Genomic DNA, 24327 nt, shown 5'->3' on the forward strand with positions numbered 1-24327 from the left:
GTATCTGTTTCCCAGCCACCTACAGCACACGTACAGCCTGGATGGAGCTGCAGCAATATGCACAGGCACACTTGTGCGTGTGCACACACACACACACACACACACACATACACATACACACAGTACCGGTCAAGTTTGGACACACCTACATCAAGGTTTTTCTTAGTTGGACCGCCACAGGAAAGGAAGACCCAGAGTTACCACTACTGCAGAGGATAAGTTCAATTGAGTTACCAGCCTCAGAAATTGCAGCCCAAATAAATGCTTCAGAGTTCAAGTAGACACATTTCAACATCTGTTCAGAGGACACTGCGTGAATCAGATTGGATTAAATTATTTTTTCCCCTCATCTACACACAATACCCCATAATGACAAAGCAAAAGAAGGTTTAGAAAGGTTTGCAAATATATATATAGGGGAATTCTCAGCACTACCACATACGCATCAGTAGCATTTACAAGAAAGAGAAAAAAAAACTATGAGCCACTCCTTAAAGCAGCTGCGATGACTGCCACACACACACAAAAAAAAACATTTACTGATCACTTCACAACCTACTGTACCCTGTCAAAAAGCTTCCTGGCGTATTGCTCTGAACAAATGAAAATATTAGTATTTTACCATAGGCTTTATGTTACAAATTATAACTTGAAGCTGTCACAAGTACAACATGTATAAAAAAAAGACCCTTTAATGTTTGTATACTTATTTCTGTGTCACTGCGGTGATATCTCTTTGTTGGGATTTGAGATACGACAGGAAATGGTGACGTCAATCTGTTTCTACTAAAGCGGTTTGATATCTGAAGGACAATTACACAATAACAGATGAGACTCAGATTATTCACTTCAAAATGTATACACATTTACTTGAAGAACGGTGTAGATGCAAAGTTTGGTAACAGAATGACAGCACAAACCGTCACTCTGTTACCAAACTTTGAATCTGCACTGTTCTTCAAGTAAATTTGTTTTTGAAAGTTTTAAATTGTTAAAAGTAGTCTTTGGTTCTGCAATCATTGGTTTTTGTTTGACAAACATTTTAAATGGAACATCTGAGTCTCAGCATCATTCTGTTACCATGGAATTGCCCAACATTGACTTATGAAAGTGAAAAGATTTGTCATTTCCTTCTTGAAAAAAATAAAGATTCCAGATAATGCATCACACTGCAAAGTTGTGATTTCACACAAAGGTAAAAACATTCCTGTGAATTATCATTTTTGGGTTTGAGCTGCTGAACAAGCATAACAAAGGCATTCTAAGGGAAATTATTTTGGTGATTGTAAAATAGAAAAATATATTCTCCACATAGCGTTGTGTGAGATCTTCAGTTTCTTGGCAATAGCCTTCATTTCTCAGAACAAGAATAGACTGACGAATTTCAGAAGAAGGTTATTTGTTTCTGGCAATTTTGAGCCGGTAATCGAACCAACAAATGCTGATGCTCCAGATACTCAACTAGTCTAAAGAAGACCAGTTTTATTGCTTCTTTAGTCAAGACAACAGTTTTCAGCTGTGCTAACATAATTGCAAAAGGGTTTTCTAATGATCAATTAGCCTTTTAAAATGATAAACTTGGATTAGCTAACACAACGTGCCATTGGATCACAGGAGTGATGGTTGCTGATAATGGGCCTCTGTACGCCTATGTAGATATTCCATAGAAAATATGCAGTTTCCAGCTACAGTAGTCATTTACAACATTAACAATGTCTACACTGTATTTCTGATCAATTTGATGTTATTTTAATGGACAAATAAAATGTGCTTTTCTTTCAAAAACAAGGACATTTCTAAGTGACCTCAAACTTTTGAATGGTAGTGTATATATATTCCAGACTGACATTGCTTGTTCAGATTATTTTTTATTATTTTGGGGATTTGTGGGTATTGTTTTGTATTGTTAGTGTATTCTCATTGACAGGGCTGTAGTGGAGCAGGTTGAGAGCTTCAACTTCCTTGGTGTCCACATCACCAACAAACTATTATTGTCCAAACACACCAAGACAGTTGTGAAAAGGGCCAGGCAGGGACACGTCATGTCCCCAGCCCCCGCTGGTCCTCAGAATACCGCACTGCTAGAAACATAAGTATATCACTGCATCTTCGAATACATCTGCAAAATGTGTGTTCGCGTCCATTCAAATTTGATATCATCTACTGTATATACTAGAATCTCAGACACACCTCTCACTGTATTCTGGCTCTAATATATAGTTGAAGTCGGAAGTTTAAAAACACTTAGGTTGGAGTCATTAAAACTTGTTTTTCAACAATTTCACGAATTTCTTGTTAACAAACTATAGTTTTGGCAAGTCGGTTAGGACATCTACTTTGTGCATGACACAAGTAATTTTTCCAACAATTGTTTACAGACAGATTATTTCACTGTATCACAATTCCAGTGGGTCAGAAGTTTACATACACTCATTTGTCTGTGCCTTTCAACAGCTTGGAAAATTCCAGAAAATGATGTCATGGCTTTAGAAGCTTTGGATAGGCTAATTGACATAATTTGAGTCAATTGGAGGTGTACTTGTTGATGTTTTTCAAGGCCTACATTCAAACTCAGTGCCTCATTGCTTGACATCATGGGAAAATCTAAAGAAATCAGCCAAGACTTCAGAAAAAACATTGTAGACCTCCACAAGTCTGGCTCATCCTTGGGAGCAATTTCCAAATGCCAGAAGGTACCACATTCAACTGTACAAACAATAGTATGCAAGTATAAACACCATGGCAACACGCAGCCGGCATACTGCTCAGGAAGGAGACGTGTTCTGTCTCCTAGAGATGAACGTTCTTTGGTGTGAAAAGTGCAAATCAATCCCAGAACAACAGCAAAGGACCTTGTGAAGATGCTGGAGGAAACGGGTACAAAAGTACTCAGTTTTTCACAATTCCTGACATTTAATCCTAGTAAAAATTCCCTGTCTTAAGTCAGTTAGGATCACCAATTTATTTTTAGGATGTGAAATGTCAGAATAATAGTAGAGATAATTATTTCTTTCAGCTTTTATTTCTTTGGATCACATTGGATTCCCAGTGGATCAGAAGTTTACATACACTCAATTAGTATTTGGTAGCATTGCCTTTAAATTGTTTAACTTGGGTCAAACGTTTCGGGTAGCCTTCCACAAGCTTACCACAATAAGTTGGGTGAATTCTGTCCCATTCCTCCTGACAGAGCTGGTGTAACAGAGTCAGGTTTGTAGGCCTCCTTGCTCGCACACGCTTTCTCAGTTCTGCCCACAAATGTTCTATGGGATTGAGGTCAGGTCTTTGTGATTCCCGCTCCAATACCTTGACTGTGTTGTTCGTAAGCAATTTTGCCACAACTTTGGAAGTACGCTTGGGTTCATTGTCCATTTGGAAGACCCATTTGCGACCAATCTTTAACTTCCTGACTGATGTCTTGAGATGTTGCTTCAATATATCAACATAATTTCCCATCCTCATGATGCCATCGATTTTGTGACGTGTACCAGTCCCTCCTGCAGCAAAGTACCCACACAACATGATGCTGCCACCCCAGTGCTTCACGGTTGGGATGGTGTTCTTCGGCTTGCAAGCCTCCCCCTTTTTCATCCAAACATAACGATGGTCATTATAGCCAAACAGTTCTATTTTTGTTTCATCATTTGTTTCATCAGAGGAAAATTTCTCCAAAAAGTACAATCTTTGTCCCCATGTGCAGTTGCAAACCGTAGTCTGTCTTTTTTATGTCGGTTTTGGAACAGTGGCTTCCTCCAGCATCTTCACAAGGCCCTTTGTTGTTCTGGGATTGATTTGCACTTTTCACACCAAAGTACGTTTATCTCTAGGAGACAGAACACGTCTCCTTCCTGAGCGGTATAACAGCTGCGTGGTCCCATGGTGTTTATGCTTGCGTACTATTCTTTGTACAGATGAACGTGGTACCTTCAGGTGTTTGGAAATTGTTCCCAAGGATGAGCCAGACTTGTGGAGGTCTACTATTATTTTTCTGAAGTCCTGGCTGATTTCTTTAGATTTTCCCATGATGTCAATCAAAGAGGCACTGAGTATGAAGGTAGGCCTTGAAATACATCCACAGGTACACCTCCAATTGACTCAAATGTTGTCAATTAGCCTATCAGAAGCTTCAAAAGCCATGACATAATTTTCTGGAATTGTCCAAGCTGTTTAAAGGCACAGTCAACTTAGTGCATGTAAACTTCTGACCCACTGGAATTGTGATAGAGTGAATTATATTTGAAACAATTGCCTGTAAACAACTGTTGGAAAAATCACTTGTGTCATGCACAAGGTAGATATCCTAACTGACTTGCTAAAACTATAGTTTGTTAACAAGACATTTGTGGAGTGGTTGAAAAACTAGTTTTAATGACTCCAATCTAAGTGCATATAAACTTCCGACTTCAACTGTATGTGCGAACTCCTTCAGGACTTTTGGAAAAGCATTCCTCGTGAAGCTGGTTGAGAGATTGCCAAGAGTGTGCAAAGCTGTCATCATGGCAAAGGGCGGCTACTTTGAAGAATCTCAAATATAAAATATATTTTGATTTGTTTAACACTTTTTTGGTTACTACTAGATTCCATATGTGTTATTTCATAGTTTTTATTTGTTCACTATTATTCTACAGTGTAGAAAATAGTAAAAATATGTCTCCTGCAAGATAGACACTAGTATATAACTATAAATAACTAGGCCTACACACAGACCTCTCCCTCCCTGCCAGAAGACAAAGTGTTCCAATCCTGAGCCCTTCTGACAGGAAGCTTTAGCCCCCCCCCCCCCCCCCCCCCCGAATCCCCCGTCCTTCACTAGAGGTGGCGTACCGAATATGTAGAGTGCCTACAGACGTCACGTTGTACAATGAAGGCTGTGCCCACATCCTTTGTTCTAGCCCCAGACCTAAGATGGCTTCTACATCTTCCCACCTCCCCACTGGTGTCTGTAGCAGTGTAACGACAGGAAGAACAATTACCTACTAGAGCTTTTCTGTTCTGAACTAATAACTTAAAGTAGAAAATCACACAAAGTTTTCCTTTGGTATTTTACATCTTTGAACTGTGGGATTGTTGTACAAATCTCTCCTCTGGGACCCCCAGCAGTTCCATGTGTTTTGACTATTCCACATCTAGCATGCCTGATTCAACTTGTCAGTTAAGGTTTCTAACTTGCAAATGTTCTACATAGTTTGCGCAGAAAACTTGGTAATTAACTAGAATTACCATAATCTATTGCGTGGTAACTTGTCCGTTCTGTGTTTCTTTTAAGCCTGCTATGTAAGAGAGAAGAATGCTTGATCAGGAGGGGATACATACATATAGCAGTTTCTTCGTGAGGTATCTCTACCTGAAATTACATGATCTAAGTGAGTGATAGCTGGTATTCAGCAGTCATAAAAGTATGCCTTATTTACTTTGAAAAACTACTAAAATAGTGATTTTGTCAGACAGCATAATAAAGTAATCAAATAAAACAAATGTAATATACATATCAACTGAAATATTTTCTTAAAGTAATATGAATAACTGATAGTTAATAAATGATAAGCTGTCATGGGCAGTCACTACCATAATCGGCCTTTTATTAATTGTTTTATTCTGTCGTTACAACAGTGCATTTATTTTTTAATAATCGAACCAAAACCGAAGCACTACTAATAGCCTCCCTATTTTTCCTTCCTTCCATTTGTTAACTATTAATTTCATGAAGAAATATATTAGGGAAATAGACACATCCAAGTAGCCTAAGTCATTCGTCCAGTCAGTCTCCATTCAAGCAAGACTCCATTCAAGTAAGACTCAGATGTTCAAGTCAGAACAAATTGTTATTTACAATGACGGCAGTAGGTTAACTGCCTTGTTCAGGAGCATTACACCAGCTCTATTGTCACGCGCATCATTTTGACTATGCAGGCTCGTTCACACAATCTGAACACATCTGGAACAAACCCACAACCTTTCTCAATTTCGAAAAGCATTTAACGCTGCATAGGATTAAGGGTAAAGTAACTTTTATATTGTTACAAAAAGCGCCGTGGCTGATGAGCAGCAATGGACTTGTGTGAGCCACAGCTGTAGCGGACACCTACTGTACAGCCACACATTTGACAGTCGTAACAAAGCAGCGAGATGCAGAATCTTGCGTAGCCTCTTCGCTCCAGCAGCGGGAGAACTACAGATTTGCGCAACAATGGGCTGGCGATTATCACGACAGTTTTGTGGTTGGTTGTTATTGAAGAACAATTACAGCTGAAAATTTAGCTTTGGGACACAACATCGAGAGTCTATGCTCCCGATGTTGTATCCCAAAGCTACTGAAAAAATGTTTTTTTGTGTTACAATAGTGAAAAAGGGGACATTAATTGTGTAATTTATGCTGTTCACGGAATTTGTTAACTCTCACCGGATGTCTGCCAAAAATTGTACTTGCGCTCGAGCTCAATCCATCAACAGCCTAACGTTATTACTATCAGCCTACGATTGATGTAGAAAGATATATATTTTGTAGAAAAATGTTTTGTGACAAAATATACCCTAGTTTTCCCTTAGTCTTACCTTAGTGAAGTCTTCAAGTCCTGCGTTGTTTCCAACGATAAATCTCTTTTGTAATGATAAAATAAATTGTTTTTCACACAACGTGCAAGACTTGTTTACAAAGTTTCTGCCAGATCTCCGATTGGTCCCCGTAATATAAAGGCAACGCCCCAAAACCCGTCACTGTCGGATAATTACTATAGCCTAAACTGTTTCATCAAAATTACACTAGGTGGTGGTCTTTACCCAAAATTGAAGAACAGTATAGTGGGAGACCGTTAATGGTTTATACATATAGCCCAAATCCACTTACAAATAGTTGTGCATCCCAATATTGCAACCTAACTCCCCCTATCTGAGATATCTAATGCAGCCCTTCTCCTCCACATGCAACACGCGTTCTGCCAGTCACATTCTGTTAAAGGTCCCCAAAGCAAACACATCCCTGGGTCGCTCAACTTTTCAGTTCGCTGCAGCTAGCGACTGGAACGAGCTGCAACAAACACTCACACTGGACAGTTTCATCTCAATCTCTTCATTCAAAGACGCAATCATGGACACTCTTACTGACAGTTGTGGATGCTTTGCGTGATGTATTGTTGTCTTTACCTTCTTGCCCCTTGTGCTGTTGTCTGTGCCCAATAATGTTTGTACCCTGTTTTTTTTGTGCTCCTACCATGCTATGTTGTTGTCTTAGGTATCTCCTTATATGTAGTGTTGTGTTGTCTCGCTTGTAGTAATGTGTGTTTTGTCCTATATTTTTAATAATGTATTTGTATTTTTAAACCCAGACACCGTCTCGCAGGAGGCCTTTTGCTAGGTGTCATTGTAGGTAAGAATTTGTTCTTAAATTACTTGCGTAGTTAAATAAATGTTAAATAAATAAAACATAATAAAATAATGCTAATATAACCTGCTGCTTCATATGTACATTAGTTGTATCCTGCCATAGGCATATCTTTAAAGCAATCTGCAATATTGTGGCCTAATTTGGGGCGGCAGTTAGCCTAGTGGTTTAGAGCGTTGGACTGGTAACCGAAAGGTTGCAAAATTGAATCCCGAACTGACAAGGTCTGTCGTTCTGCCCCTGAACAAGGCAGTTAACCCACTGTTCCTAGTTCGTCATTGAAGATAGGAAGTTGTCCTTAACTGACTTGCCTAGTTAAATAAAGGTAAAATATATGTATGTGTAAATATATTAGCTGTTGCTCAATGGTTATTTAAATTAAAAAATTAACCCCATGGGCTGTCCTATTTTACCCTCATCATAACCTAGAATAAGATTTGTTTTTACAAACAATGTAAAACATTGTAACTTTTGTAACTATTGTAACTTCAAAGTGAAAAGCCATGGATGGTCATTAATTGCACCCCTGAACCCCTCTATTACATTTCTCTACATCCTCAGCAAATCAAGTGGTGGGGCTGCCATTTGGCAGAACATTTGATTAAAGAGATTCTCTGGTACTTTTGTATACTTTTTAGCCAGTAGTTCAGAAGTAGTGCCCCTGAGCCAAAAGGTCCCTGAAAATTGGTATTACATCACATCAACTACATTACCAAATGTATGTGGACACTTGCTTGTCAAACATCTCATTCCAAAAATCATGGGCATTAATATGGAGTTGTTTCCCCTTTGCACCTATAACAGCCTCCACTCTTCTGGGAAGGCTTTCCACTAGATGTTGGAACATTGCTGCAAGGATATGCTTCCATTCAGCCACAAGAGCATTAGTGAGGTCGGGCACTGCTGTTAGGCGATTAGGCCTGGCTCACAGTCGGTGTTCCAGTTCATCCCAAAGGTGTTAGATGGGGTAGAGGTCAGGGCTCTGTGTACGCCAGTTAAATTCTTCCACACCGATCTCGACAAACCATTAAAAACAGCCCCAAACCATTATTCCTCCCCCACCAAACTTTACAGTTGGCACTATGCATTTGCCCAGGTAGTGTTCTCCAGGAATCTGTACCTGTACCCCCTGTATATAGCCTCGTTATTTTATTTTATTTATTTATTTAAGGTAATTAAAACAATTAAAACATTTTTTACTGTATTGTCAGACTGACAGATGGTGAAGAGTGATTCATCACTCCAGAAAATGCATTTCCACTACTTAGAGTCCAATGGTGGCAAGCTTTACACGACTCCAGCCGATGTTTGTCATTGCACATGGTGATCTAAGACTTGTGTGCGGCTGCTCTGCCATGTAAACCCATTTCATGAAGCTCCCGACAAACAGTTCTTGTGCTGTTCTTGTGCAGTTCTTGTTCTTTCTCTCTCTCGGAGGACCTGAGCCCTAGGACCATGCCCCAGGACTACCTGACATGATGACTCCTTGCTGTCCCCAGTCCACCTGGCCGTGCTGCTGCTCCAGTTTCAACTGTTCTGCCTTATTATTATTCGACCATGCTGGTCATTTATGAACATTTGAACATCTTGGCCATGTTCTGTTAAAATCTCCACCCGGCACAGCCAGAAGAGGACTGGCCACCCCACATATGCTCTCTCTAATTCTCTCATTTCTTTCTCTCTCTCTCTCGGAGGACCTGAGCCCTAGGACCATGCCCCAGGACTACCTGACATGATGACTCCTTGCTGTCCCCAGTCCATCTGACCGTGCTGCTGCTCCAGTTTCAACTGCTGCCTTATTATTATACGACCATGCTGGTCATTTATGAACATTTGAACATCTTGGCCATGTTCTGTTATAATCTCCACCCGGCACAGCCAGAAGAGGACTGGCCACCCCACATAGCCTGGTTCCTCTCTAGGTTTCTTCCTAGGATTTGGCCTTTCTAGGGAGTTTTTCCTAGCCACCGTGCTTCTACACCTGCATTGCTTGCTGTTTGGGGTTTTAGGCTGGGTTTCTGTACAGCACTTTGAGATATCAGCTGATGTACGAAGGGCTATATAAATACATTTGATTTGATTTGATTTTGCTGACACTGCTTCCAGAGGCAGTTTGGAACTTGATAGTGAGTGTTGCAACCGAGGGCAGACAAAAAAAATGTACTTGCTACGCGCTTCAGCACTCGGTTGTTCCATTCTGTGAGCTTGTGTGGCCAACGATTTCGTGACTGAGCCATTGTTGCTCCTAGACGTTTCCACTTCACAATAACAGCACTTACAGTTGACTGCGGCAGCTCTAGTAGGGCAGAAATTTGACAAACTGACTTGTTGGAAAGATGGCATCCTATGACGGTGCCACGTTGTAAGTCACTGAGCTCTTCAGTAAGGCCATTCTACTGCTAATGTTTGTCTATGGAGAGTACATGGCTGTGTGCTCGATTTTATACACCTGTCAGCAATGGGTGTGGTTGAAATAGCTGAATCACTCATTTGAATAGGTGTCCACATACTTTTGTATATGTAGTGAATCTTGCCATGGCCCCCATACCATCCCGTTGCTGAGGTGATCTCAAGACTGAATAGATCTAAATAGGTCTACCATGCCATTAAAGGTATACTCAGCGAAATGATGTTGCTACAAGCAACGCCACAGATATGGGTTGTGTTCCCCTGCTCAGACTTTGCGTGCATCAACCAATGGTTGCGTGCACATCATAAACTGTGTAATCGACTGACATGTTGCTATAGCATATTACGTGGTTAGCTGATACGTAAAATACCTATCCAGGCTTTGTAAGATCTGGCAGGCGTCAGCAACGCCTGGGCATAGGAACGCGCCCATTCAGATGCGCGAGATACAAGACTTCGCCCTCACACAGTCACACACAGTATCTGTACATGTGTATGGGTTCGCTTCACCCTGTTAAAGGGTGGTAGCCAGGGGACCAAAACAGTTGAGCCTCGCGTTTAAATGCTCTTAGTTGTTACCGAGAAATTGACCCATTATGCTGTTTACGTCCTGCATCAATGTCATATCGCTGAGTCTACCTTTAATTTACAATTTGGAGCACCTGGGGCCAATAGCTCTGGCATGTTACACTATGAAGCAAACAAAAAAGTTTAGGACAACATATAAAGTGCATGCACATGTATACATCCGACATTATGGTGTTGCATTCGTAATTTGGGTTTAATAGTGGGAGATGATTGATTGTCATAAACATATGACGTTCTAGACTGAGTGGTCATTTTTTTGTCTTCTGAAACGTTTACGTAATTTATCGTTTCGCTTTCGGCTTTTTCCGTGTGTGGTGGACATAGTCCCGCCCAACTTTCTGCCTGCGTTGTTTGGGGACACTATGAAGATGGCGGCAGCCTCGCTGTATTGTGTCTGCCAGCAGTCGTATGATGTTAGCCGGTTTATGATTGAATGCGACATTTGTAAGGACTGGTTTCATGGCAGGTAAGGAGCCGACATATTCATTAATGACATGTACGAAAATGACATAAGTGCGTCAAATTGTATTGCGATGTCAGTCTGTGGTTCAATCAAGACAGCGCAGCGCGAGCACCCAGTGTGAGCGAACGGATCTCGGCGGAGGTCCAACTCGGTTACTCTTACCCTTAACCCCAGCCAGTTTCTTGTATGCCTACAAACGACGATTCGGTAGTTGACATACTAGTAATGAGATTGCTAGCTACTTCATAGTCTTTGGTTAAGAGTTGGACAGTTGGTTTGTCAGCCAATTGTACTTTATTAGCTGTAGATGAAACTCTGTCAAACTTTCAATCAAGCATGACTACTGTTAGTTGCTCTGTTGTGTCAGTAACTAGTTCTTGTCGAGTTGGCAGCCAACCTGAACCTTCACCAGCTGTAGTTATGGCGCGACGATGTCAGATTATCCTGATCTTTTTCAGAGAAGGTAGATTTTCGGTGGTTTGGGGGGGGGGGGGGGAGATAATGAGTTTTGCTGTCTACTCTTTGCCATTAGAGGAAGTAGCCTGAATTATAGTGACATTATTTTGCTGTTGGGCAATGTTAGTCTCATCAGTGAGAAATTGACCAAAAAGGAGTGTAATGTTAAAATCGAGGACGGAAATTTAAATGACCCAAATGAATAAATACGTGCACATGGTGAGAGCCATCTAGGGTTAGAAAGAAGAAACACATTTTAAAGGGAAATGCACATGTTTGACGTCCCTCAAACATCACATTTTTTTCTAAATAGGAAAGTTGACATGCTCAAACTCATAGTTCCCAATGGGGCAAGGATAAGACATTGCAATAAATTATTTCAGCCAAACTGCTTGGTTCATGCCAATATGAGGCCACTCATCATGCATATCAGAGGTGGTCCACAGTACACCCATATCACTGCGCATTCTGTGATGTTTAGCTTTACAGAAAACAACATAACATTTTGGGCTTATGCAACTATGAAGTGTGGTGCCAGAAACTGAGCAAGGAATTCAAGGTGTCTGTCTGCTCCCTAAAAGGGATCAAGGCATGAATGCTGCACTACAACTAGTGTGTGTGTACGAACATGTGTTTACTGAAGGCTCTCTCAACAAAGGGATCGTAGTCAGGGGCTTGTCTGTTACGCCCTCTATTCCTCTGTGCCCCCAGGTCCGGATGGCTCCCCAGCATGGTAGATTATGTGGGCCCAGCCGCATCCCTTTTTGGTGGGGTTACCTTGCCTGAGCCTGTGTGTTGTCTCTATTGTTGGGAGCCCTCTTTTCCTCTGTAGTGTTGCCTGTCCCAATAGGATTATTCTGTCTAGCCGGTAGGCTGTGTTATTATCAGGCACTGAGCACACGCCAGTTGGGGAGCTGCAGGGGGGCGAGTGTTCAGGGGTGTGTTTTTGATATTCATGCCAGACATTAATCTTAAACTCTTCCTGATTTGTACCATGCTGTACCCATTCCTGGATCTTTCTTCAGAGTTTCTCTCTCCTGGAGAATGTTGCTTTCCTACTTCCTTCAGTCAGTGCCATCGAAGATACAAGTATTTAGATGGCTTCCTAGAATTCTGACTCTCAAAAGTGTGTGTGTGTGACTGACTGACTGACGAAGACTGATAGCACCGCCATTGGCCTTAGGCAAGTTCAGTGTTCCATTTATCAATGTCCCTCCAGGATGAAAACACCAGGGAGAGATGGATGGCCCATGTGATTAAATCCTTAAGTGTTTTAGTATGATTGGTCTGGTGGTTTACTCTATGTAGGCCACTACTATGTCATTATGATAGCTCTGGGATGAGTGATATTATTTTAATGGTGTGTGTCTGTCCACATGTGCGAGAGGCTGACGTATCATGTAGATGTATTGCTTTACCTCTAATCATCCAGTGTTGCGCAGCCTTTCAATTCCAGTAATTGGTTTTGTGAGTCCATGTTTTATAGTAGCTATTGGAATGGTTTGTCTGTGTTAATCAAATTATATTAATCAATTCCATATCAATGGTTATTAAATAGGGAATGTAAATCAATCTGAATTAGGCTTACTGTCCATTACATTTTATGAATGAAGCACTGGGTGTAGTCAATTTCACTATGGGCTTGGATAATACACATTTTAAAAGTGACATTTCATTCAGTGACAGTCTTGTGAGAACTCTATTTTTTTCCTTCGCATTGTAGCCCACTTGGTGTCTGCCTTGGGTTGTTTATGAAAATAGGACATTGAAGAAGCCTTGTTGAAGCATAACTTGTAAATGATGGGACACACCATCTATTAAATACTTTACACATGTGGTTCCGGAGTTTATCCTGCTCAGGTCACAGGGTGAGGAATAACACCTGCCATCAATCACATTTAGGCTGTAGTTGGGTCCAGGATTTCTGACCAATGGGCACTGAAGGGCCCAATAGGCTAATCATACAAGGGGTTTGTTGTGTGTAGCCTATGTTCTCGACTTGCATCCTGTCACAGGAAGTTGGCCCTGAGAGGCAGGCAGGACAGTGGCCTTGTCAGCATAGGTGGCCAGAGGGGGCTGCTTCCTCTGACGTGGGGGCGGCACTTCGTACAATAATTATTCTTCATGGCCCTTAAGTAGTCTCTCTGCTGAGAAAGGCTGCAGCCTGGCATGGTTCAAACAAAGAGCGACACAAACCGGGGATGAGGGGGAAGACTTACTTTATTTTTCCTGTCCTTCTCTTCACTACGTTTCCTGCCTCCCGGCTATGTGTTGAGTAAAGTATTTTGTGAGAGGTTGTTCTCCCAGACTCCTGTCCTGCGGCAAGTCTTTGTTTTTGAATAACGTTAATAAATCAATATGTAACCTAAAGGAGGATGCTAATCGTCCGGTAAAGTTGGTGACTGATGAACTCTGAGTTCATAGCCAGGTGCCCATCTTGACTCCCAGCTCAAATTCAAATAAAATCCATCAAATTGTATTTGTCACATGGGTTGAATACAAGGTGTAGACTTTACCGTGAAATGCAGTTAAAAACCTCATATGGATTGGATTCATCTCAATTTCCGCCTAAAATGACACACCCAACTCTAACTGCCTGTAGCTCAGGACCTTATCCAAGGATATGCATATTCTTGATACTATTTGAAAGGAAACACTTTGAAGTTTGTAGATGTGAAATTATTGTAGGAGAATAACACATTAGATCTGGTCAAATATTTTTTTAAACATGCGTTTCTTATTTTTGTTGCATCACCTTTTGAAATGCAAAAGAAAGGCCAAACATTGAGATAGGAAGCTGGTGAAAATTTAGATGTTGTCCACAACATGGAAACTGTGTGTGTGCAAAGTTTCAGACTGATACATTCAAGAATGAGAGAGATACATAATATTTAGTATGACGTCTCCCGGGTGTCGCTTACGAGTTTGCCCAGATGTGGCCGACTTGGTCAATTGATACATTTTCAAGTACGTAACTATAGAGAACATTTTTTTATTACCATAGCTTTTGTGTAAGTTTACACACTCCCATAAAAGGTACTAACCTTCACACCTCTAGATGACCAGGTGGGGGTGGGTGTGGAGCCAGAGATGGCAGAGGGGTCAGACTGGAGGAACCAGTTCCTATGTTTGAATGAGTGGGGTATGGATGACTTGAATGTTGTCTCTTTCGAGTTTGCTCCAAAGGTCATCTGACTCTACCACTTGAGGATTTAAAAAAATTCAGAACTCAAGTTTAGTATTACTTACATTATTTAACCTTTATTTTAGCATGGGGTGAGCCCTGCATCAATACATCAAATACACATACAGTACCAGTAAAAGTTTGGACACAGCTACTCATTCAAGGCTTTTTATTTATGTTTACTATTTTCTACATTGTAGAATAATAGTGAAGACATCAACACTATGAAATAACATATTTGGAATCATGTAGTAGCCTTTCTAACCCCCCCCCCCCCCCCCATATTAAAAAAATAAATATATTTCACATTTTATTTAACCAGGTAGGCTAGTTGAGAACAAGTTCTCATTTGCAACTGCGATCCTGCCAAGATAAAGCAAAGCAGTTCGACACATACAACAACACAGAGTTACACATGGAATAAACAAACATACAATCTATATACAGCATGTGCAAATGAGGTAGGATAAGAGAGGTAAGGCAATAAATAGGCCATGGTGGCAAAGTAATTACAATATAGCAATTAAAACACTGGAATGGTAGGATGTGCAGAAGATGAATTTGCAAGTTGAGATACTGGGGTGCAAAGGATATAAATAAATACAGTATGGGGATAAGGTAGATTGGATGGGCTATTTACAGATGAGCTATATGCAGTGATCTGTGAGCTGCTCTGATAGCTGGTGTAAATGACATCGCCAAAGTCGATGATCGGTAGGATGGTCAGTTTTATGAGGGTATGTTTGGCAGCATGAGTGAAGGATGCTTTGTTGCAAAATAGAAAACCGATTTTTGGATTGGAGATGTTTAATGTGAGAGATTAGTCTAACCAGACACCTAGGTATTTGTAGTTGTCTACATATTCTAAGTCAGAACCGTCCAGAGTAGTGATGCGGGCAGCGTTCTGTTGAAGACCATGCATTTAGTTTTATTTGCATTTAAGAGCAGTTGGAGGCCACGGAAGGAGAGTTGTATGGCATTGAAGCTCATCTGGAGGCTAGTTAAGTGTCCAACGAAGAGCCAGAGGTATACAGAATGGTGTTGTCTGCGTAGAGGTGGATCAAAGAATCACCAGCAGCGAGAGCGACATCATTGATGTATACAGAGAAGAGCGTAGGCCCGAGAGTGGAACCCTGTGGCACCCCCATAGACTGCCAGAGGTCCGGACAACAGGCCCTCCGATTTGACACACTGAACTCTACCGGAGAAGTAGTTGGTGAACCAAGCGAGGCAATCATTTGAGAAACCAAGGCTGTTGAGTCTGCCAATAAGAATGTGGTGATTGACAGAGTCGAAGCCTTAGCCAGGTCGATGAATACGGTTGCACAGTAATGTCTCTTATCAATGGTGGTTATGATATCGTTTAGGACCTTGAGCGTGGCTGTGGTGCACCCATGACCAGCTCTGAAACCAGATTGCATAGCGGAGAAGGTACGGTGAGATTCGAAATGGTCGATAATCTGTTTTGTTAACTTGGCTTTCAAAGACCTTAGAAAGGCAGGGTAGTATATATATATATATATGTCTGTAGCAGTTTGAGTCTAGAGTGCCTCCCCCTTTGAAGAGGGGGATGACTGCTTCAGCTTTCCAATCTATGGGAATCTCAGACGATACGAAAGAGGTTGAACAGGCTAGTAATAGGGGTTGCAACAATTTCGGCAGATAATTTTAGAACGAGAGGGTCCAGGTTGTCTAGCCCAACAGATTTGTAGGGGTCCAGATTTTGCAGATCTTTCAGAACATCAGCTATCTGCATTTGGGTGAAGTAGACGTGGGGGAGGTTTGGGCGAGTTGCTGTGGGGAGCGAAGGGCTGTTGACCAGGGTATGGGTAGCCAGGTGGAATGCAAGGCCAGCCATAGAAAAATGCTTCTCGAAATTCTCAATTATTGCGGATTTTCCTGTCGTGACAGTGTTTCCTAGCCTCAGTGCAGTGGTTGATATATTATCAAATAGATATTTGAAAAACACCTTGAGGATTGATTATAAAAAACGTTTGCCATGTTTCTGTCGATATTATGGACATAATTTGGAATTTTTTCCGGCCTTGTCGTGACCACAATTTCCGGTGGATTACTAAACATAACGTGACCAACAAAAGGAGGTATTTTGGGTATAAAAATAATCTTTATGCAACAAAAGGAACATTAGCTGTCTAACTGGGAGTCTCGTCAGTGAAAACATCCGAAGATCATCAAAGGTAAACGGTTCATTTGATTGCTTTTCTGATTTTTGTGACCAAGCTTCCTGCTGCTAGCTGGACATAATGCTATGCTAGGCTATCGATAAACTTACACAAACGCTTGTCTTGCTTTGGCTGTAAAGCATAATTTCAAAATCTGGAACGACAGGGTGATTAACAAAAGGCTAAGCTGTGTTTCACTATATTTCACTTGTGATTTCATGAATATGAATATTTTCTAGTAATATTTTTTGACTGTTGCGCTATGCTAATTAGTGTAGTTGATGACAATTCTCCCGGATCCGGGATGGGTAGTTCTAAGATATTTAAGTGTGCCTTGAATTCAAAATAATTCACTGATAGTGTCACCAGCAAAGCACCCCCACACCATCGCTCCTCCATGCTTCACGTTGGGAACCACACATGCTGAGATGATCCGTTCACCTACTCTGCATCTCTTCAAAGACACTGTTGGAACCAAAAATCTCAAATTTGGACTCATCAAACCAGAGGACATATTTACTCCGGTCTAATGTCCATTGCTCGTGTTTCTTGTCCCAAGCAAGTCTCTTTTTCTTATTGGTGTCCTTTAGTAGTGGCTTCTTTGGAGCAATTTGACCATGAAATTACGTATTTACACAAAGGACACTGGACGGACCCGTGGTAAATGTAGTCTCTTATGGCCAATCTTCCAATGATATGCCTACAAATACGTCACAATGCTGCAGACACCTTGGAGAAACGATAGGAAGGGCAGGCTCATTCCCGGCGCATTCACAGCCATATAAGGAGACAATAGAAAACAGAGCTTCGAAAATTCTGCCCATTTCCTGGTTAAGGTATCATCTTGGTTTCGCCTGTAGCATGAGTTCTGTGGCACTCAACAGATAATATCTTTGCAGTTTTGGAAACCTTAAAGTGTTTTCTTTCCAAAGCTGCCAATTATATGCATAGTCGAGCATCTTTTCGTGACAAAATATTGCGCTTAAAACGGGCACGTTTTTTTATCCATAAATTAAAAGAGCGCCCCCTATATCCAAGAAGTTAACTCCAACATGGCGGCTAATTTGGCTTCTGTTCTGAGCACCGTCTCAGACTTTTGCATGCGTTGCTTTTTCCGTAAACTTTGAAATCTGACACAGCGGTTGCATTAAGGAGAGATACAGTGCCTTGCGAAAGTATTCGGCCCCCTTGAACTTTGCGACCTTTTGCCACATTTCAGGCTTCAAACATAAAGATATAAAACTGTCTTTTTTTGTGAAGAATCAACAAGTGGGACACAATCATGAAGTGGAACGACATTTATTGGATATTTCAAACTTTTTTAACAAATCAAAAACTGAAAAGTTGAGCGTAAATTATTCAGCCCCCTTAAGTTAATACTTTGTAGCGCCACCTTTTGCTGCGATTACAGCTGTAAGTCGCTTGGGGTATGTCTCTATCAGTTTTGCACATCGAGAGACTGTGAGTAACCCACTATGCCGCCAGGGACTCAAATCCTGCAGTGCCAGACGTGTCCCCCTACTTAAGCCAGTACATGTCCAGTCCCATCTGAAGTTTGGTAGAGAGCATTTGGATGATCCAGAAGAAGATTGGGAGAATGTCATATGGTCAGATGAAACCAAAATATAACTTTTTGGTAAAAACTTAACTCGTCGTGTTTGGAGGACAAAGAATGCTGAGTTGCATCCAAAGAACACGGGGTGGGGGGGGGGGCGGCAGCGTAGCCTAGTGGTTAGTGCGTTGGACTAGGAACCGGAAGGTTGCGAGTTCAAACCCCCGAGCTGACAAGGTACAAATCTGTCGTTCTGCCCCTGAACAGGCAGTTAACCCACTGTTCCCAGGCCGTCATTGAAAATAAGAATGTGTTCTTAACTGACTTGCCTGGTTAAATAAAGGTAAAAAAATAAATAAAACACCATACCTACTGTGAGGCATGGGGGTGGAAACATCATGCTTTGGGGCTGTTTTTCTGCAAAGGGACCAGGACGACTGATCCGTGTAAAGGAAAGAATGGGGCCATGTATCGTGAGATTGAGTGAAAACCTCCTTCCATCAGCAAGGGCATTGAAGATGAAACGTGGCTGGGTCTTTCAGCATGACAATGATCCCAAACACACCACCCAGGCAACGAAGGAGTGGCTTCGCAAGAAGCATTTCAAGGTCCTGGAGTGGCCGAGCCAGTCTCCAGATCTCAACCCCATAGAAAATCTTTGGAGTCAGTGTTGCCCAGCAACAGCCCCAAAACATCACTGCTCGAGAGGAGATCTGCATGGAGGAATGGGACAAAATACCAGCAACAGTGTGTGAAAACCTTGTGAAGACTTACAGAAAACGTTCGACCTCTGTCATTGCCAATAAAGGGTATATAACAAAGTATTGAGAAACTTTTGTTATTGACCAAATACTTATTTTCCACCATAATTTGCAAATAAATTCATAAAAATCCTTCAATGTGATTTTCTGGATTGTTTTCCTCATTTTGTCTGTCATAGTTGAAGTGTACCTATGATGAAAATTACAGGCCTCATCTTTTAAAGTGGGAGAACTTGCACAATTGGTGGCTGACTAAATACTTTTTTGCCCCACTGTAGCTTCAGTCCCTTTCCTCACTCCTCCCTGGGCTCGAACCAGCAACACAACGACAACAGCCACCATCGAAGCAGCGTTACCCATGCAGAGCAAGGGGAACAACTACTAGAAGGCTCAGAGCGAGTGACGTTTGAAACGCTATTAGCGCGCACAAACTAGCCAGCCATTTCACTTCGGTTACACCAGCCTCATCTCGGGAGTTGACAGGCTTGAAGTCCTAAACAGCGCAATGCTTGACGCACAACGAAGAACTGCTGGCAAAACGCACAAAAGTGCTGTTTGAATGAATATTTACGCGCCTGCTTCTGCCTACCACCGCTCAGTCAGATACTTAGATACTTGTATGCTCAGTCAGATTATATGCGACGCAGGACACGCTAGATAATATCTAGTAATATCATCAACCATGTGTAGTTAACTAGTGATTATGATTGATTGATAAATGAATAAGAAGTTTAATGCTCGCTAGCAACTTACCTTGGCTTACAGCATTCGGGTAACAGGCAGTCTCCTTGTGAAGTGCAACGAGAGAGAGGCAGGTCGTTATTGCGTTGGACTAGTTAACTCTAAGGTTGCAAGATTGGATCCCCTGAGCTGAAAATGTGAAAATTTGTCGTTCTACCCCTGAACGAGGCAGTTAACCCACCGTTCCTAGGCCGTCATTGAAACTAAGAATGTTTTCTAAACTGACTTGCTTAGTTTAAAAATATATAAAAAATATATATAAAAAATAATAATATAAAAACATTACAAAAAATAAAACAATTGGCAAATCGGCGCCCCAAAATACCGATTTCCGAATGTTATGAAAACTTTAAATCGGCCATTCCGATTAATCGGTTGACCTCTAGTATATACACAGCTGTGACGATATCTGACGAGAATTCTCTTGGGAGATAATATGGTCGGCATTTGATTGTAAGGAATTCTAAGTCGAGTGAACAGAGGACTTGAGTTCTTGTATGTTGTTATGGTTACACCATGAGGCATTAATCATGAAGCATACACCCCCGCCCTTCTTCCCAGAGAGATGTTTATTTCTGTCAGCGCGAAGCATGAAGAATATTACATTCTCTGATGTGTTTCTGGAAGGCAACCCTTGCCCTAATTTCATCCACGTTGTTGTCTAGAGACTGGACATTGGCAAGTAGTATACACTGAAGCGGTGGGGGGTGTGCACGCCTTCAAAGCCTGACCAGGTGGCTGCTTTGTCTGTGGCGACGTTGTTTTGGGTCGGCCTCTGGATTTAGCTCCAATGTCCTGGTTGGTGGTCCAAACAAAGGATCCGCTTCAGGAAAGACGTATTCCTGGTCGTAATGTTGGTAAATTGATGTCGCTCTTATATCCAATAGTTCTTCCCAGCTGTATGTAATAAGACTTAAGATTTTCTGGGCTAACAATGTAAGAAATAACACATTTATTTATTTAGAATAATGCCACCTATCGTTTTGAAACACAGCTAGATACTCATGAAAAGCGAAGCTCATTGTCATACAAATGGCGATCACATAGCCAAACTGCTGTTATGCTGGATCTCTGCGTAACACGGTTCATTCCCAATTTGGAGGAAATGTATATATATTTTTAAATAAATTCAATCGACAGGACATTTACGTTACACAGCGGTTCACTGCCTAATAGAAACTTCTCAAAACTGAAAAAGTACAACATGGCTACATCGAAGTCTTGGATGAAATTGCAGAAATTTTCTGGATTTTTTTTCCTCATTTTGTCTGTCATAGTTGAACTGTACCTATGATGAAAATTACGGGCCTCATCTTTTAAAGTGGGAGAACTTGCACAATTGGTGGCTGACTAAATACTTTTTTGCCCCACTGTATACTGTTACACTGGCAATACTAAAGTGCCTATAAGAACATCCAATAGTCAAAGGTTAATGAAATACAAATGATATAGAGGGAAATAGTCCTATAATAACTACAACCTAAAACCTCTTACCTGGGAATATTGAAGACTCATGTTAAAAGCAACCACCAGCTTTCATGTGTTCTCATGTTCTGAGCAAGGAACTGAAATGTTAGCTTTCTTACATAGCACATATTGCACTTTTACTTTCTTCTCCAACGCTTTGTTTTTGCATTATTTAAACCAAATTGAACATGTTTCATTATTTACTTGAGGCTAAATTGATTTTATTGATGTATTATATTAAGTTAAAATAAGTGTTAATTCAGTATTGTTGTAATTGTCATTATTACATTTATTTTATTTTAAATAGGCCGATTTTAATTGGTATCGGCTTTTTTGGTCCTCCAATAATCGGTATCGGCGTTGAAAAATCATAATTGGTCGACCTCTAGTATATACCCCCTCCAAGTAGATTACATGACAGCCCTCAAAGAACTTCACTGGACTCTATGTAAACTGGAAACCATATTCTGAGGCTGCATTTATTGTAGCTGGGGATTTTAACAAAACAGAATTTAGGTAGCCTTGTTCTCAAATTTATCAGCACATTGATTGCAGCAATCGCGCGGGCAATACACTTGACCACTGCTACTCTAACTTCGGTGACGCATACAAGGCCCTCCCTTCGGCAAATCCGACCACGACTCCATCTTGCTCCTACCGTCCAATAGACAGAAACTCAAACAGGATATACCGGTGAAGAGAACCGTTCAACGCTGGTCTGACCAATCGGAATCCTCGCTTCAAGATTGTTTTGATCACGCGGACTGGGAAATGTTCCAGGCAGCCTCAGATAACAACATCGATCTATATGCTGACTCGGTGAGTGAGTTCATAAGGGAGTGCATTGGAAATGTTGTACCCACTGTGACTAAAACCTACCCTAAACAAAAAACGTGGATGGATGGCGGAATTTGCGCAAAACTGAAAGCGCGAACCGCCGCATTTAACCATGGAAAGAGGACAGGGAATATGGCCGAACATAAACCAGTGTAGTTATTCCCTCCGCAATGCAGTCAAATGTCGGTATAGGGACAGAGTGGAGTCGCAATTCAACGGCTCAGTCACGAGACGTACACTACCGTTCAAAAGTTTAGACTTTTTGGCCTTTGTTTTAAATTAGCCTTTTAAAATGATAAACTTGGATTAGCTAACCAAACGTGCCATTGGAACACAGGAGTGATGGTTGCTGATAATGGGCCTATGTAAGCACAGCTGAAAACCTTTTGTGCTGATTTAAAGAAGCAATAAAAGTGGCTTTCTTTAGACTAGTTGAGTATTTAGAGCATCAGCTTTTGTAAGTTAGATTACAGGCTCAAAATGTCCAGAAACAAATAACTTTCTTCTGAAACTGAATAGACTGCTATTCTTAATCTGAGAAATGAAGGCTAGGCCTCCCGAGTGATGCAGTGGTGTAAGGCAATGCATTGCAGTGCTAGCTGTGCCATTAGAGATTCTGGGTTCGAGTCCAGGCTCTGTCGCAGCTGGCCGCGACCAGGAGGCCCATGAGGCAGCGCACAATTGGCCCAGCGTCGTCTGGGTTAGGTGAGGGTTTGGCCGGCAGGGATATCCTTGTCTCATTGCGCACTAGCGACTCCTGTGGCAGGCTGGGCGCAGTGCACACTGACAGGTGTATGGGGTTTCCTCCGACACATTGGTGCGGCTGGCTTCCGGGTTGGATGGGCATTGTGTCAAGAAGCAGTGCGGTTGTGTTTTGGAGTATGCATGGCTCTCGACCTTCACCTCTCCTGAGTCCGTACGGGAGTTGCAGCGATGAGACTGACTCGGGAGAGGCGAAGGTCGAGAGCCATGCGTCCCCCGAAACACAACCCAAGCAATTGGATACCACGAAATTGGGGAGAAAAAATGGTTGAAATACACCAAAAAATAAATTAAGGCTATTCCTTGCGAGAAATTGCCAAGAAACTGAAGATCTCGTACAGCGCTGTGTACTCCCTTCACAGAACAGCACAAACCGGCTTTAATCAGAATAGAAAGAGTGGGAGGCCCCGGTGCACAACTGAGCAAGAGCAGGTACATTAGTGTCTAGTTTGAGAAACAGACGCCTCACAAGTCCTCAACTGGCTGCTTCATTAAATAGTACCCGCAAACACCAGTGAAGAGGCGACTCCGGGATGCTAGTCTTCTAGGCAGAGTTGCAAAGAAAAAGCCGTATCTGACTGGCCAGTAAAGGATTAAGATGGGCAAAAGAACAGACACTGGACAGAGGAACGCTGCCAAGAAGGCCAGCATCCCGGAGTTGCCTCTTCATTGTTGACATTGAGACTGGTGTTTTGCAGGTACTATTTAATGAAGTTGAGGACTTGTGAGTTGTCTGTTTCTCAAACTAATCAGAACAACAGTTTTCAGCTGTGCTAACATAATTGCAAAAGTGTTTTTATAATCAATTAGCCTTTTAAAATTATAAACTTAGATTAGCTAACACAACGTGCCATTGGAACACAGGAGTGATGGTTGCTGATAATGGGCCTCTGTACGCCTATGTAGATATTCCATAAAAAAAATATGCTGTTTCCAGCTACAATAGTTATTTACAACATTTAACAATATCTACACTGTATTGCTGATCAATTCAATGTTATTGTTATAATGTTATAATGGACAAATAAAATTAGCTTTTCTATCAAAAACAAGGACATTTCTAAGTGACCCCAAACTTTTGAAAGGTAGTGTATGTGGCAGGGTCTACAAGCAATTACGGACTACAAAAAGAAAACATGCCACGTCACTGACACTGACGTATTGCTTCTACACAAACTAAACACCTTCTTTGCCCTCTGAGGACAATACAGTGCCACCGACGCGGCCCACTAACAAGGACCGTGGGCTCTCCTTCTCCATGGCCAACGTGAGATATACCAACGTGAGTGAGACATTTAAACGTGCAAGGCTGCTGGCCCAGTCGGCATCCCTAGCCGCATCCTCAGAGCATGTGCAGACCAGCTGGCTGGTGTGTTTACGGGCATATTCAATCGGTCCCTATCCCAGTCTGCTGTCCCCACATGCTTCAAGATGGCCACCATTGTTCCTGTACCCAAGAAGGCAAAGGTAACTTAACTAAATGACTATCGCCCCATAGCATTCACTTCTGTCATCGTGACGTGCACCGAGAGACTAGTCAAGGATA

At 41.7% G+C, this 24327-nt stretch overlaps 2 protein-coding genes across 17 annotated transcripts in view; one reads left to right on the top strand and one right to left on the bottom strand.

Annotated features, from left to right (window-relative positions):
• LOC109867280 (G1/S-specific cyclin-D2) overlaps positions 1 to 6663 on the bottom strand; it is a 257766-nt gene extending 251103 nt beyond the window's left edge. For 2 of the 3 annotated variants that reach the window (XM_031801135.1, XM_020456342.2), the window contains exon 1: positions 6553 to 6663. The gene's annotated coding sequence lies outside the window, so the exon portion shown is untranslated. The remainder of the gene's footprint in view (positions 1 to 6552) is intronic. The other variant, XM_020456340.2, reaches the window with a different exon arrangement.
• Positions 6664 to 10680: 4017 nt separating this feature from the next.
• LOC109866910 (lysine-specific demethylase 7B-like) overlaps positions 10681 to 24327 on the top strand; it is a 62270-nt gene continuing 48623 nt past the window's right edge. For 9 of the 14 annotated variants that reach the window (XM_020455810.2, XM_020455814.2, XM_020455811.2 and 6 more), the window contains exon 1: positions 10705 to 10841. In XM_020455810.2, the coding sequence (XP_020311399.1) occupies positions 10738 to 10841 (104 nt within the window). In that variant the 5' untranslated portion in view covers positions 10705 to 10737. Of the gene's footprint in view, positions 10842 to 24327 lie in introns of all 14 variants that reach the window. The other 5 variants (XR_004204774.1, XR_004204772.1, XR_004204773.1 and 2 more) reach the window with 3 other exon arrangements.

The sequence above is a fragment of the Oncorhynchus kisutch genome, linkage group LG22, assembly GCF_002021735.2.
Source record: "Oncorhynchus kisutch isolate 150728-3 linkage group LG22, Okis_V2, whole genome shotgun sequence".
NCBI classification, from domain to species: Eukaryota; Metazoa; Chordata; class Actinopteri; order Salmoniformes; family Salmonidae; genus Oncorhynchus; species Oncorhynchus kisutch.